Source organism: Scyliorhinus torazame, chromosome 6 (assembly GCF_047496885.1).
Source record: "Scyliorhinus torazame isolate Kashiwa2021f chromosome 6, sScyTor2.1, whole genome shotgun sequence".
NCBI lineage: Eukaryota > Metazoa > Chordata > Chondrichthyes > Carcharhiniformes > Scyliorhinidae > Scyliorhinus > Scyliorhinus torazame.
In genome coordinates this window covers 304,053,935-304,067,341 of record NC_092712.1, presented here as the reverse complement: position 1 = coordinate 304,067,341, position 13,407 = coordinate 304,053,935, and the positions used below count along the sequence as shown (strand labels likewise).

Sequence of the window (13,407 nt, the reverse complement as noted above, 5' to 3'; positions counted from 1 at the left end):
GTCTCCCACCCTTACCGCCAAGACAAGAAAGGATTGGATTCAGAGAGAGAGAGAGAAAGCAAAGAGGAAGGAAAAGTGAGAAAAAAACGCAATTACCGAGTAATTTGCTACTTCCAGGAATGATATTCCAGTTTGAATAGTTCCCATTGGATCAGCGAGATGGAGTGCTACAGGAACATAAGTGACATCATTAAGAAAGGCCCATACGCTGCTAAGAGTTTCGGCGGTGATTTTAATTGGTAACAAATGTAGCTATTTCTTGAAACTCATGGGGAGGTGGGTGGCGAGCTGCTATTTTTGTGGGGCTGTCGGTCGAGCAATGCAAATCGTCCAGCAATCTGTGACAATTCGCAGGACATGGTTATGTCCATCGCTTCCTTGCCACAAATCAGCGGACGATTTAGACACTGATAACAACTTGTAGATTAATCTTGCTGTTACTTGGTCGGAAAACTCTGGCCCATTATGTTTGCTTCTGCCTTCCTGTTATTCCTTGGCGGCTGAGAAAAGTCTCAAAGGGAGATTTACAGCATTGGTCAGCACTGCCTGGTTGAGCAACTGGGTCAATGGTCGTCTCTACCTTACTGACTGCCACCGGGGTCAGGGCTGTTACCAGCGACAATACTGAAAGATAAAAGTTTCAAAGTCTTCAAACAGTACATACGAACAAAATATTGTGGATGTTGGAAATGTGAAATAAAAACAGAAAGTCCTAGAAATATTCAGCAGACCTGGCAGCATCGGGGCCGAGAGAACAGCAGACACCCCTGCTGAGTGCCAATCTGTATCATGTTTTTGTGCATTTGCTTTAAGACAGAGCTGTTCATTATTCTACCCTTAACACTCACCCAGCTTTGTTTCTTCACTACAGCCCTTTGCCTTCTGTTCCATGACACCTCTGTTGTTTGATCTCTCCCACCCTTTACCATATCCCAGACTCTCCTTTTGATCTTCACCTCCTTCCCCCGCTTTCAACAGCATAAAGCCCGTCACATTTCAACCTCCCTTCAGTTTTTGAGGCAAAGCGTTAACTCTGCTTCTTTCTCCACAGATGCAGCCAGACTTGCCGAGTATTTCTAGCACTTCCTGTTTTTATTTCAAACAGTATATGTTGTACACCTTTCTTTTGCAAAGTACAATCACGTTTAGCAAATGGATGGCACACAAGTTGTATTTTTAAAATACATTCTTTATTTGGTATCTGAGCAAGAACTCTGAATCTGAACTTTGTACATTGAAAAAAGTGCCTGATGTTAACATGATTCACTGTCAAGCAAGAAATTCTGAAAGTCATCTAAAGAAGTGAGAAACTCCCTATTCTTAAAAATAATTTGCAAACTGAATTTGAAATTCTTTGGCAGTGATTGAAATCAACAAAATGCAATTATTAATTTCCGCATCATCACAGGTAGTGTATTCAAAGAAGTTAAAAAGATTCTAGGTTTTCGCTACACTGGAATACTGAAGAGCCTGTCTGCAATCTGCATTAGTGCTTAAGCGGTATTATTTCACAGCCTCTAGATGTTTTTGGTCTTGGCTAAATGTTTCATGATTAATTATTATTTACTCGAGAGACAAGGGGCTGGATTTAATGTTGTGTGTTGTGAGAACTATGGTGGCCGGGCTTAATCAGTTGCTGGAGCGGCCCCGTGTCAGTCTCCCAGTGGCAAAACCTCTCGCGAATAAGTAGAAGCTCAGAAGAGGCTGATGTGGGATTCCCAGTTGCTACCAGTGGCATGCCAATTAGGCTCACTTGTGAGTTAATTGACACCCATTATCCTCCCAGGGTCACTGCAATTCAGTTGTGACCTCAGGGATGAAATGGGTGCTGCATGGCTTTCCTGTGTGCTCAGAAAGCTGCCACTCTGGGGGTCGGGCATGGCGCTGAAACCCAGCGACCCCTGAACTGCCTTCACTCAGAGACCGCCACGATGTTTCCGGGCCTCTGGTGGGTGCAGTGCTGCCAGCAGCCAACATTCCCATTGGCACTGGCAGCGTCGAGTAGCCTCTGATTGACCAGCACCTATTACTGGGTGGGACCTACTGCCGAGGACCTCAATTGGGGGGCCACTTAAGTGCTTGATGGGCATTTGGCTCCAGCGGGGCTCCCTCATGTAACTGACGGGGCTTCCCTGCTGGTTTTCTGACTCAAGGGCAAGATGCCTGGTGGCCCCACAAAATCCAGCCTATGACCTAACACTGGATCTAGTGGGAGGGGCAAGTTAGAGTGGGTGGAGTAAAGAGAGAACTTGTGCTTTTCATAACTGTGGGATGTTCCAAGGTGTTTTATAGCCAATGAAGTACTTTTTTGTGTGGTCATGGCTGTAATATAGGAAATATTAAGGTGTAGAATTCACATTGGATGAACAAGTGGGAGTAGGTAGCTTGATTTCAGTGCATGGGCTAGGAACCATCATAACGTAGGATAATTGGGATACGGTTTGTGGCACAATAGGCTGAGTAGGATAAGATCCATGATGGCCTAGATTAATTAGGATATGTTTCCTGATAGAGTAGGACTGATTGGAGTAGAATTTATAGGGTAGGGTGTGAGATAAAATTCAGGGTACTGTAGACCAGTTGGGGTTAAGTTGATATTAGAGTAAGGTCCAGGGTAGGGTGGACTGAGCAGGTTAGAATGTATCATATAATAGATTAGTGGGTTTGACTCCATGACAGAAGAGACTAAGGGTTGTAAAATTCATTGCAAATGCATCAGGTGGTTAAGGCTCCATGTTAGGGTCAACAAAGTGGAATAGGGTCATTGACAGAGAAGAGTGAATGATGTTGGGTTCATAAGGGAAAACTAAATGAGGAAGAGTCCATAATTAGGAAAACTGGATCGGATAATGTCCATGGCAGTATAAACGGAATGAATAGTGGCCATCCTCGGATATAGTCGGTGAGATAGAGTCCAAGTTAGAGTAGACTGAATGAGTGGGAGCCAATGGAATGGGTATGTTAAAGTTAATTAAATGGCAGACTAATGGGTGGGATGAAATACCCATGTCCCCAATTTAAAAGTCAGTCAAGCAGAAATCCAGTTGCCCCACAGCGATATTAACCTTTCTCGGGTCAAGGTGGGACTTCTGCTCCATGGCAGGATATCCTACCCTCGAGCTGCAGCTCTGCAGTCCCATCAGGGTCAGAGCAGAATATGGTTAAAGAAGGAGGGCGATGTTTCCCTGGCTTGATACAAGTCCGGGGCATGGCTGGCAGATCCCGGTTTAGCGGTGGGTGGGGGGCGGGGGGGGGGGGGGGGGGGGGTTGGGTTAGAGGGGCCACAAGAGAAGATTGGGAGGGGGATATGATCTTGGGGGGTGCTATTGATAGGTACAAAGGACACACACTTGCCCGCAAGCAACTCGTCTAGTGAATGCCCGGCTGCTCACCTTGTCCCGCTTTCCCTGCAGACTGAAAAATTGTGGCAGAGGCAGATTGAGGCCACATAAGAGCCTTACTGGGCCAAAGTGCGGATTGGCTGCCTGACGTCTTACCCACCCTCTGTAATTTGGGGGACAGGTTGTGGTTAGGCGAGAAGGCAGCAGGTTGGCAATCTGCTTTATTTTACCAGCTCCCATGCTTTTAAATACTTTCAAATCACCTAGCCATTTATTGCATATGGTCAATGACAGGGTACCTTCATGATATGCTAGGTTGGGAGGGGTAACATGGTAGACTGATGATAAGGTCCACAATGGGAAATACAGGATGAGATTCGGTTCATGATAGTGCAGACTGGGTTGAATACAGTCCCTTGTGGACTACACCGGTGGAGTGGCATTTCTGATGGGCTACACTTGGAGTGTGGGGAGGGGGGAAACGGTAGGAATCATGTGGTGTCAGCTTTGGTTCAGTGGTAGTACTTCTATCTCTGATTCAGAAAGTTGTGTGTTCAAGCCCCACACTTGAAATTTGAGCGTGTAAGCTGACCGTTCAGTGTTGAAGTGAAGGAGTACTGCATTGTTGGAGATGTTTCTCATGAGGCATTAAACTGAGGCCCTGTCTGCCTTCTTAAGAGGATGTGAAACTTGTTATGTAGTTATTTGAAGAACAGGAGGGCACCTGTTAATATCTATTGCTTAAACCAACACCATCAAAACAGACTAGTTGGTAATTCTTGTAAACTTGTGCAAAAAAAAAAGTTGCCACCTTTTCCTACAGGACAACAGTGATGACACTTCAAAAGTATTTCTTTGGCTGTGCAGTATGAAAAGTGGTGTATAAATGCAAATTTTCAGCTGAAACAGACTCAAGGGAATGAATGATGTACTCCTGCTCCGGTGACTGGATGGAGTGAGATTATTGCAACGTTTCAAATATCCGCCTGACTGACGTCTCGCAGCGAGCAGATCCTAACTCCATAGCTTTTCCCAGCCTCTTTACACCTTGCTGATCTCTGGCTTTTCCTCCATTGCCCCCTTCCCACTGCCTAAGATCTAACTAAAAACTCTCTTCTACCCACTGCATCTTCCACCTATTTCTCATAGCCAGTGCCTCCATTTGCATTAGGGTCACGCCCACAGCAACACGAATACTCTTGTGGCTGGATCAACTTTGGAATCTTAAATACCAATGAAGGAAACAAAGCTAATTTGGCTAATTTATTTCCCGATCTTTACCTTGGTCATTGCTTCCTCATATAATCTACAGGCTTCTGTATCCCAACCACCATTACTTCTCAATTTACCCAATCGTGCTAATTTGCTACACAGGCTTCACCCTTCACTTAGGCTTAATTTAAAAACAGGTTTTTAATGGCACTGACAGTGTGATAGTTCTGTGGCTGCTCTGCTGTGAGAGTAAGAACAGAGTGCTTTGGTACTGGCAATGGAGGGAAAGAGTGGGCAAGCAACAAATATGTGGAAAGTTTGAGGCAAATAATGCCCCAGGACACAAGATATCCCAGAAAAATTGCCCCAAACGTCCAGGACCTTTAGTTTCACTTAACTTGTGTGATAATTTTATCTTATTCATTCTCAGGACAAGGACATCACTGCCAAGGTTGGCATTTATTGCCTGTGCCTAGTTGACCTGAGAAGGGAGTGGTAGGCTGTCCTTAGGCACCTCTGCAGTTTATGTGGCAAAGGTGCATCCTAAATTTCCCAAGGTAGGGAGTTTATTCATTGTACTGCTTTGATACTCTGAATTATTAGTCCTTAGAATTACCAGGCCAGCGACATAATCGTTACACTACTGACCCAGTCAATCGTCTTGGAATAGGCTGAGGGGGATGGTGCGAAAAGGCAATAGAGGTAGAGAAAACATACTGCAATGTGGACCAATGCAGATCATTCCAATTCTGATCAGTTTAAGTACGGCATGCAAAATGGTATCTCATGTCTTGTGAAATTTGTTATGACAAGCTTAACTTTTGGGGATGTAAATAATGATCTGAAGGAAGTGCATTCTATTTCTGTATTTCTAACCTTAAATAAAGTTACTTTGAGTAAATGAAGTTAATCTCCTATAAAATCCAGCCTACAAATTCAAAAAGATTGGTTTCGTCTAAAAGGTACGTCGTGATTTCCTTTATTAATCGGTTCTGTCTAGATAACAAAATTTTTGAACAAGAGCGCAAAGTGGCATGCAACATGAAAAATATTTTAACTACTTTGCCAAGTTATTGTTTAGATACTGCACTATTAAAATAGACATTGCCACAAAGCTGTAACATTAAAAATCGACAAGAACACCCTCCTCAGTTCCAGGCATACAAACTTTTCAAAATATATCTATCTCTAGTCAAAATATATATGACATTTAATATAAATAAGTTTAGCTTGTTAAGCTGTCATGCTTCTAATGTCTGACATTCTTAACCATACGTACTAGGTAGATCATCTCCACACATTTCCTGCAATAGGCCACATTCATGCCACTTGTTCCCCAACATCAGTGGGAACGAGAGGATAGTAACCCCCTTAATTCTTTCCCATGCATAATACCACACGGCTGGTGCTTTCTGTTTGCATGACAGTTAGAAACTTTGCAATGAGCTGCAGCTGGAAAGTGTGGTAAAAGCGGTGACAGGAATACAGCAAAAGTGGGTTTGCATAGAGGGGAAAAATACTATACCAATGCCTGATTATATAAACAAAAGATAGTGCAACCGTTACTCCTGTTGTAAGACAGGAGGCTCTATTCTCACCCACTAAAGAAATATTGCTTCTCCCTGACAGACCCCAATTACATTATTTATGTGTTGCGGCTGTATATAAGAAAAGTTACTACATATGTTTTTATATAAAGTATGTTTGCATAGTTTTCAAACCTCAGAAGGTAATGCCAAATATTCCTGGCTATTCTCGAACAGTTTAAAAATACAGGCGAACAAGTTTTATGGTTCAGAAGCATCACTTCCATCGTAGATTATTGGTTTTTCAACAGTTAAGTGATAAAGCACCTTCTTTGAGGTAAACCTAAAAGAAATAAAGTGACAACAGTTACTTTAATTTAATAATCAAGTGGGTTTAATCAGCGAATGAATGAGTGTCAACATTTTCTCTCCGCGCTTTAACATAAACCTCGCACTTGGAGATTGTATTTGAATTATGTTCCAGCTTTCAAGCTGACTATTCTGTGGATTTAAGCTTCTTAACATCCTGGCTCAACTACAATGAAAAAAAGTACATCAGAGATTATCTTCACCTTGACGGGCAGAATTCTATCCAGCCCGCCACAGTGGAAAAGGTGGCGGCTGGGCCCACAAGATTATGTGGGAGGCTGTGCATCAGTCTGGAGAGAGTGGGAAAACCTCCCGCGAGTAAGTCGGTGACAGGAAGGGGCACTCAACTCACCAACTCCTGGTACGATGTCAATTATATTCATGAATGAACCACTTGACATTGATCATTCCTGAGCGCACCGGAGTTTAATGGTGACTCAGGAATTAGAGCCACATGGCTCTCCCGTGCCTTTCAAAGGCTACCCAGCAAACCCGGGTTGGGGGGGGGGGGGGATTGCCTCGTTTATAGGCACTCAGTGGCCAATCATTGGACCCAGCATTGGGAAGAGAGTGAAGGGACCACTGAAAATCACTCCCCTGCTCTTGCCTTCGACCCCCATCTTTCCAGTGAATTGTTACATAGAACATAGAAAAATACAGCACAGTACAGGCCCTTCGGCCCACGATATTGTGCCGAACTTTTGTCCTAGATTAAGAACAAATTAATCTACACCCCTTCATTCTACCGTAATCCATGTACCTATCCAATAGCCGCTTGAAGGTCCCTAATGTTTCCGAGTCAACTACTTCCACAGGCAGTGCATTCCATGCCCCACTACTCTCTGGGTAAAGAACCTCTGACATCCCCCCTATATCTTCCACCATTCACCTTAAATTTATGTCCCCTTGTAATGGTTTGTTCCACCCGGGGAAAAAGTCTCTGACTGTCTATCTATTCCCCTGACCATCTTATAAACCTCTATCAAGTCGCCCCTCATCCGTCTCCATTCTAATGAGAAAATGCCTAGCACCCTCAACCTTTCCTCGTAAGACCTACTCTCCATTCCAGTCAACATCCTGGTAAATCTCCTTTGCACCTTTTCCAAAGCTTCCACATCCTTCCTAAAATGAGGCGACCAGAACTGCACACAGTACTCCAAATGTGGCCTTACCAAGGTTTTGGACAGCTGCATCATCACCTCACGGCTCTTAAATTCAATCCCTCTGTTAATGAACGCGAGCACACCATAGGCCTTCTTCACAGCTCTATCCACTTGAGTGGCAACTTTCAAAGATCTATGAACATAGACCCCAAGATCTCTCTGCTCCTCTACATTGCCAAGAACCCTACCGTTAACCCTGTATTCCGCATTCATGTGTGTCCTTCCAAAATGGACAACTTCACACTTTTCAGGGTTAAACTCCATCTGCCACTTCTCAGCCCAGCTCTGCATCCTATCTATTTCTCTTTCCAGCCGACAACAGCCCTCCTCACTATCCACAACTCCACCAATCTTCATATCGTCTGCAAATTTACTGGCCCACCCTTCAACTCCCTCATCCAAGTCATTAATGAAAATCACAAACAGCAGAGGAACCAGAACTGATCCCTGCGGCACGCCACTGGTAACTGGGCTCCAGGCTGAATATTTGCCATCCACCACCACTCTCTGACTTCTATCGGTTAGCCAGTTCGTTATCCAACTGGCCAAATTTCCCACTATCCCATGCCTCCTTACTTTCTGCATAAGCCTACCATGGGGAACCTTATCAAATGCCTTACTAAAATCCATGTACACTCCATCCACTGCTTTACCTTCATCCACGTGCTTGGTCACCTCCTCAAAGAATTCAATAAGACTTGTGAGGCAAGACCTACCCCTCACAAATCTGTGCTAACTATCCCTAATCAAGCAGTGTCTTACCAGACGCTCAGAAATCCTATCTCTCAGTACCCTTTCCATTACTTTGCCTACCACCGAAGTAAGACTAACTGGCGCGTAATTCCCAGGGTTATCCCTATTCCCTTTTTTGAACAGGAGCACGACATTTGCCTCTCTCCAATCCCCTGGTACCACCCCTGTTGACAGTGAGGACGAAAAGATCATTGCCAACGGCTCTGCAATTTCATCTCTTGCTTCCCATAGAATCCTTGGATATATCCCGTCAGGCCCGGGGGACTTGTCTGTCCTCAAGTTTTTCAAAATGCCCAACATATCTTCCTTCCGAACAAGTATCTCCTCAAGCTTACCAGTCTGTTCCACACTGTCCTCTCCAACAATATGGCCCCTCTCATTCGTAAATACTGAAGAAAAGTACTTGTTCAAGACCTCTCCTATCTCTCCAGACTCAATACACAATCTCCCGCTACTGTCCTTGATCGGACCCACCCTCGCTCTAGTCATTCTCATATTTCTCACATATGTGTAAAAGGCCTTGGGGTTTTCCTTGATTCTACCCGCCAAAGATTTTTCATGCCCTCTCTTAGCTCTCCTAATCCCTTTCTTCAGTTCCCTCCTGGCTATCTTGTATCCCTCCAGCGCCCTGTCTGATCCTTGTTTCCTCAGCCTTACATAAGTATCCTTCTTCCTCTCAACAAGACATTCAACCTCTCTTGTCAACCATGGTTCCCTCACTCGACTATCTCTTCCCTGCCTGACAGGGACATACATATCAAGGACACGTAGTATCTGTTCCTTGGACAAGTTCCACATTTCAATTGTGTCCTTCCCTGACAGCCTATGTTCCCAACTTATGCACTTCAGTTCTTGTCTGACAGCATCGTATTTACCCTTCCCCCAATTGTAAACCTTGCCGTGTTGCACGCATCTATCCCTCTCCATTACTAAAGTGAAAGTCACAGAATTGTGGTCACTACCTCCAAAATGCTCCCCCACTAACAAATCTATCACTTGCCCTGGTTCATTACCAAGTACCAAATCCAATATGGCTTCCCCTCTGGTCGGACAATCTACATACAGTGTTAGAAAAGCTTCCTGGACACACTGCACAAACACCACCCCATCCAAACTATTTGATCTAAAGAGTTTCCACTCAATATTTGGGAAGTTGAAGTCACCCATGACTACTACCCTGTGACTTCTGCATCTTTCCAAAATCTGTGTCCCAATCTGTTCCTCCACATCTCTGCTGCTATTGGGGGGCCTATAGAAAACTCCCAACAAGGTGACTGCTCCTTTCCTATTTCTGACTTCAACCCATACTACCTCAGTAGGTAGATCCTCCTCGAACTGCTTTTCTGCAGCTGTTATACTATCTCTAATTAACAGTGCAACCCCCGCACCTCTTTTACCACCCTCTCTAATCATATTGAAACATCTATAACCAGGAACCTCCAACAACCATTTCTGCCCCTCTTCTATCCAAGTTTCCGTGATGGCCACCACATCGTAGTCCCAAGTACCGATCCATGCCTTAAGTTCAGCCACCTTATTCCTGATGCTTCTTGCGTTGAAGTATACACACTTCAACCCATCTCCGTGCCTGCAAGTACTCTTCTTTGTCAGTGTTACCTTCCCCACTGCCTCACTACACGCTTTGATGTCCTGAACATCGGCTACCTTAGTAGCTGGACTACAAGTCCGGTTCCCATTCCCCTGCCAAATTAGTTTAAACCCTCCCGAAGAGTACTAGAAAACCTGCCTCCCAGGATATTGGTGCCCCTCTGGTTCGGATGCAACCCGTCCTGCTTGTACAGGTCCCACCTTCCCCAGAATGCGCTCTAATTATCCAAGTACCTGAAGTCCTCCCTCCTACACCATTCCTGCAGCCACGTGTTCAACTGCACTCGCTCCCTAGTCCTAGCCTCGCTATCACGTGGCACCGGCAACAAACCAGAGATGACAACTCTGTCTGTCCTGGCTTTTAACTTCCAGCCTAACTCTCTAAACTCGCTTATTACATCTACACCCCTTTTCCTATCTACGTCGTTGGTACCAATGTGCACCACGACTTCTGGCTGCTCCCCCTCCCCCTTAAGGATCCTGAAGACACGATCCGAGACATCCCTGGCCCTGGCACCCGGGAGGCAACATACCTTCCGGGAGTCTCGCTCGCGACCACAGAATCTCCTATCTATTCCCCTAACCACTGAGTCTCCTATCACTATTGCTTTTCTATTCTCCCCCCTTCCCTTCTGAGCCCCAGAGCCAGACTCAGTGCCAGAGACCTGGCCGCTAGGGCCTTCCCCCGGTTGGTCATCCCCCCCAACAGCATCCAAAACGGTATACTTGTTTTGAAGGGGAATGGCCACGAGGGATCCCTGCACTGTCTGCCCGTTCGTTTCTTTCCCCTGACTGTAACCCAGCTACTCTTGTCCTGTACCTTGGGTGTGGCTACCTCCCTGTAACTCTTCTCTATTACCCCCTCTGCCTTCCGGATGATCCGAAGTTCATCCAGCTCCAGCTCCAGTTCCCTAACACGGTCTCTGAGGAGCTGGAGTTGGGTGCACTTCCTGCAGGTATAGTCAGCGGGGACACCGGTGGTATCCCTCACCACCCACATCCTACAGGAGGAGCATGCAACTGCCCTAGCCTCCATCCCTTCTTAGCTTACAGAATATAGCTGCACTGTGGAGCAACTGGAACTCCGCCCTCCGACTCAGCTCCCAGTCAGCTGCAGTCTCTGTAAACTCCAGGCTCCCTTCTCGCTCTTTGAGGAAATGTAGGAAATGAAATGAAAGGAGCACTTTACTCCCTCCTCACCCAACTCCCGCAGTCACCAAACTCTCACAATAGCACTCAAATGCACCCAAATTCAGCACTCCCTCAGTCACCAAACTCTCACTATAGCACTCAAATGCACCCAGATTCAGCACTCCCTCAGTCACCAAACTTCCACTATAGCACTCAAATGCACCCAGATTCAGCACTCCCTCAGTCACCAAACTCTCACTATAGCACTCAAATGCACCCAAATTCAGCACTCAGTGCAAAGTCTGCATTGTAACTAGCTCAGATTTATACTGTGACTCTGGCCTCTGAAAACTGGCCTAATCCAATTAACTAATTAACAAGCTCCAGCTGCCAGTAGCTACAAGTATAACCTTTGTTTAAAGCCGATTGAAAATGCACCTTCTTCTCAACCAAACAGCAACTTTTAAGTTAATTAACTAAATAAAAGAAAGACTAGACTTTAGGTAAAAATTAAAAATAAACCCTTGATATCCCTCAGTCACCAAACTCTCACTATAGCACTTAAATGCACCCAAATTCAGCACTCAGTGCGACCCCATCCCACCTCATTTACCTGTGTCCAGGGATCCATGGTGAACTCATTAGAGCATTACTAATAGCAGCCACTAATCCTAATAGCATTGTCCATGATTGGCCGGCATCTCTTGGGAAGTGAGATTTCTGCCGCCAGATTCCTAAATCCTGGGGAAAGCCCAATGTTAACTAGTTAAGTGCCTTATAGGGCTTCCCCAATAGAAGCAAAGCAGCTGGAGGGCAAAACCCCTGTAGCTCACAATAAAGGCAAAATTCTCGCATCTTGCCCATGGCAGGTTTGGTGCTGGGAGGGAGCAGAGTATCTAGTAGGAGCCAAATTGCCAGAAACCCGCCACTATAGAAATATGTTGCTATTCTCCCAATGGCGGATTAACGGCAGGTCAGTCATTCCGAAGGCTGGTGGTGTGCCATTTGCATCTCATAAATACTCAGAAGAACTGGCCAGCGGAATCCCATCAGGCCGTCTAAACTTGCATCATGCAAGTGTCACCGAGTTGGACCTGAGGTTGTGGAATCATAGAATTCTACAGTGCAGAAGGAGGCCATTCGACCCATCTAGTCTGCAACAACCATCCGAATGAGCACCCACCTAGGCCCATCCTATCCCCGTAACCCCACCTAATCTTTTGGACACTAAGGGGCAATCCATCTAACCTGCACATCTTTGGACTGTGGGGTAAAATCAGAGCACCCAATGAAAATCCACGCAGACACGGGGAGAAGGTGCAAGCTCCACACAGACACCCGGGTCCCTGGCACTGTGAGGCAGCAGTGCTAGCCACTGTGTCGCCGTGCCATGGGGCCGTGCAAGGGTCTCCTTCCCCCGCTACCATACACCAGTGTATATCTGGACAGCACTGTTCTGCGGGACTCATGCAGCCACCGCAACAAAGGTCCGAAGTTCGACTGGGTCAGGGTGTGAGGTGTGGCCGGGTTGGTGGAGGGCTGACGAACACAAGGGGTGGGGGGGGGGGCAATGTGGACAGAGGGCTCTGCAAAGAAGGGAGGATCAGGAAGGGTAAACACATGGGGCCAATTAGAAAGGAGAGCTGTTCAACGAGTGTGAAGAAGATAATGAACAATGGAAGGCAGAGGGAAGACCGAGCGGTAGGGTGCTGGAGACCAACAAGGCTATATAAAACAGAGACAAACAAGGGGATCTAAGAGATAGCACATGTATTATTGGAAGGGGATGCAAGCTGACTCCAGGATAGGGGGCCTGATTGACAATAATATAGATTATTATTATATTATAGTGTAGCACATTAGGGATGATTCGCACAATCACATAAGTCAGGTCTGCAGTGCTTTGTGCGGTCACTGTTGTCCATAGTCCTCTTTGCAAATTGGAACTATGTCAAAGCTCCCGTTTCAGTTCAGGGGCTGGCAGACAGGAGTCACAGCATGCAGGCATTCCTGCTGCGAAGTGGAAAGGAGTCACAGATGATAGACAGTCCAGAGGCTTTGTTCACCTCACAGTCTGAAGTCACAGATAAGGGACAGCGCAGAAGGGAAATGGCAATGCAGCAGGAGCAATCACTGGAAGCATGGTGTACCCCAGCTGCAGGGAGGGGCAAGGGCTGTGTGCTCCAAAGAAAAAGTGGACAGATTGGTGTGCAGGGCTACCCTACAGTTGATGTCCTGGGGTGTAGCAGGCTTTATTCTGGGCTGCAGGGAGTAGGGTGATGGTCACAGGGTGCTTCTACAGCA

At 46.0% G+C, this 13,407-nt stretch overlaps 1 protein-coding gene across 3 annotated transcripts in view; it reads right to left on the bottom strand.

The window, feature by feature from the left end:
• Positions 1 to 229: 229 nt before the first annotated feature.
• fyco1a (FYVE and coiled-coil domain autophagy adaptor 1a) overlaps positions 230 to 13,407 on the bottom strand; it is a 353,805-nt gene continuing 340,627 nt past the window's right edge. For 2 of the 3 annotated variants that reach the window (XM_072509960.1, XM_072509962.1), the window contains one exon: positions 5,517 to 6,422. In XM_072509960.1, the coding sequence (XP_072366061.1) occupies positions 6,341 to 6,422 (82 nt within the window). In that variant the 3' untranslated portion in view covers positions 5,517 to 6,340. Of the gene's footprint in view, positions 625 to 5,516; positions 6,423 to 13,407 lie in introns of those variants that run through there. The other variant, XR_011947883.1, reaches the window with a different exon arrangement.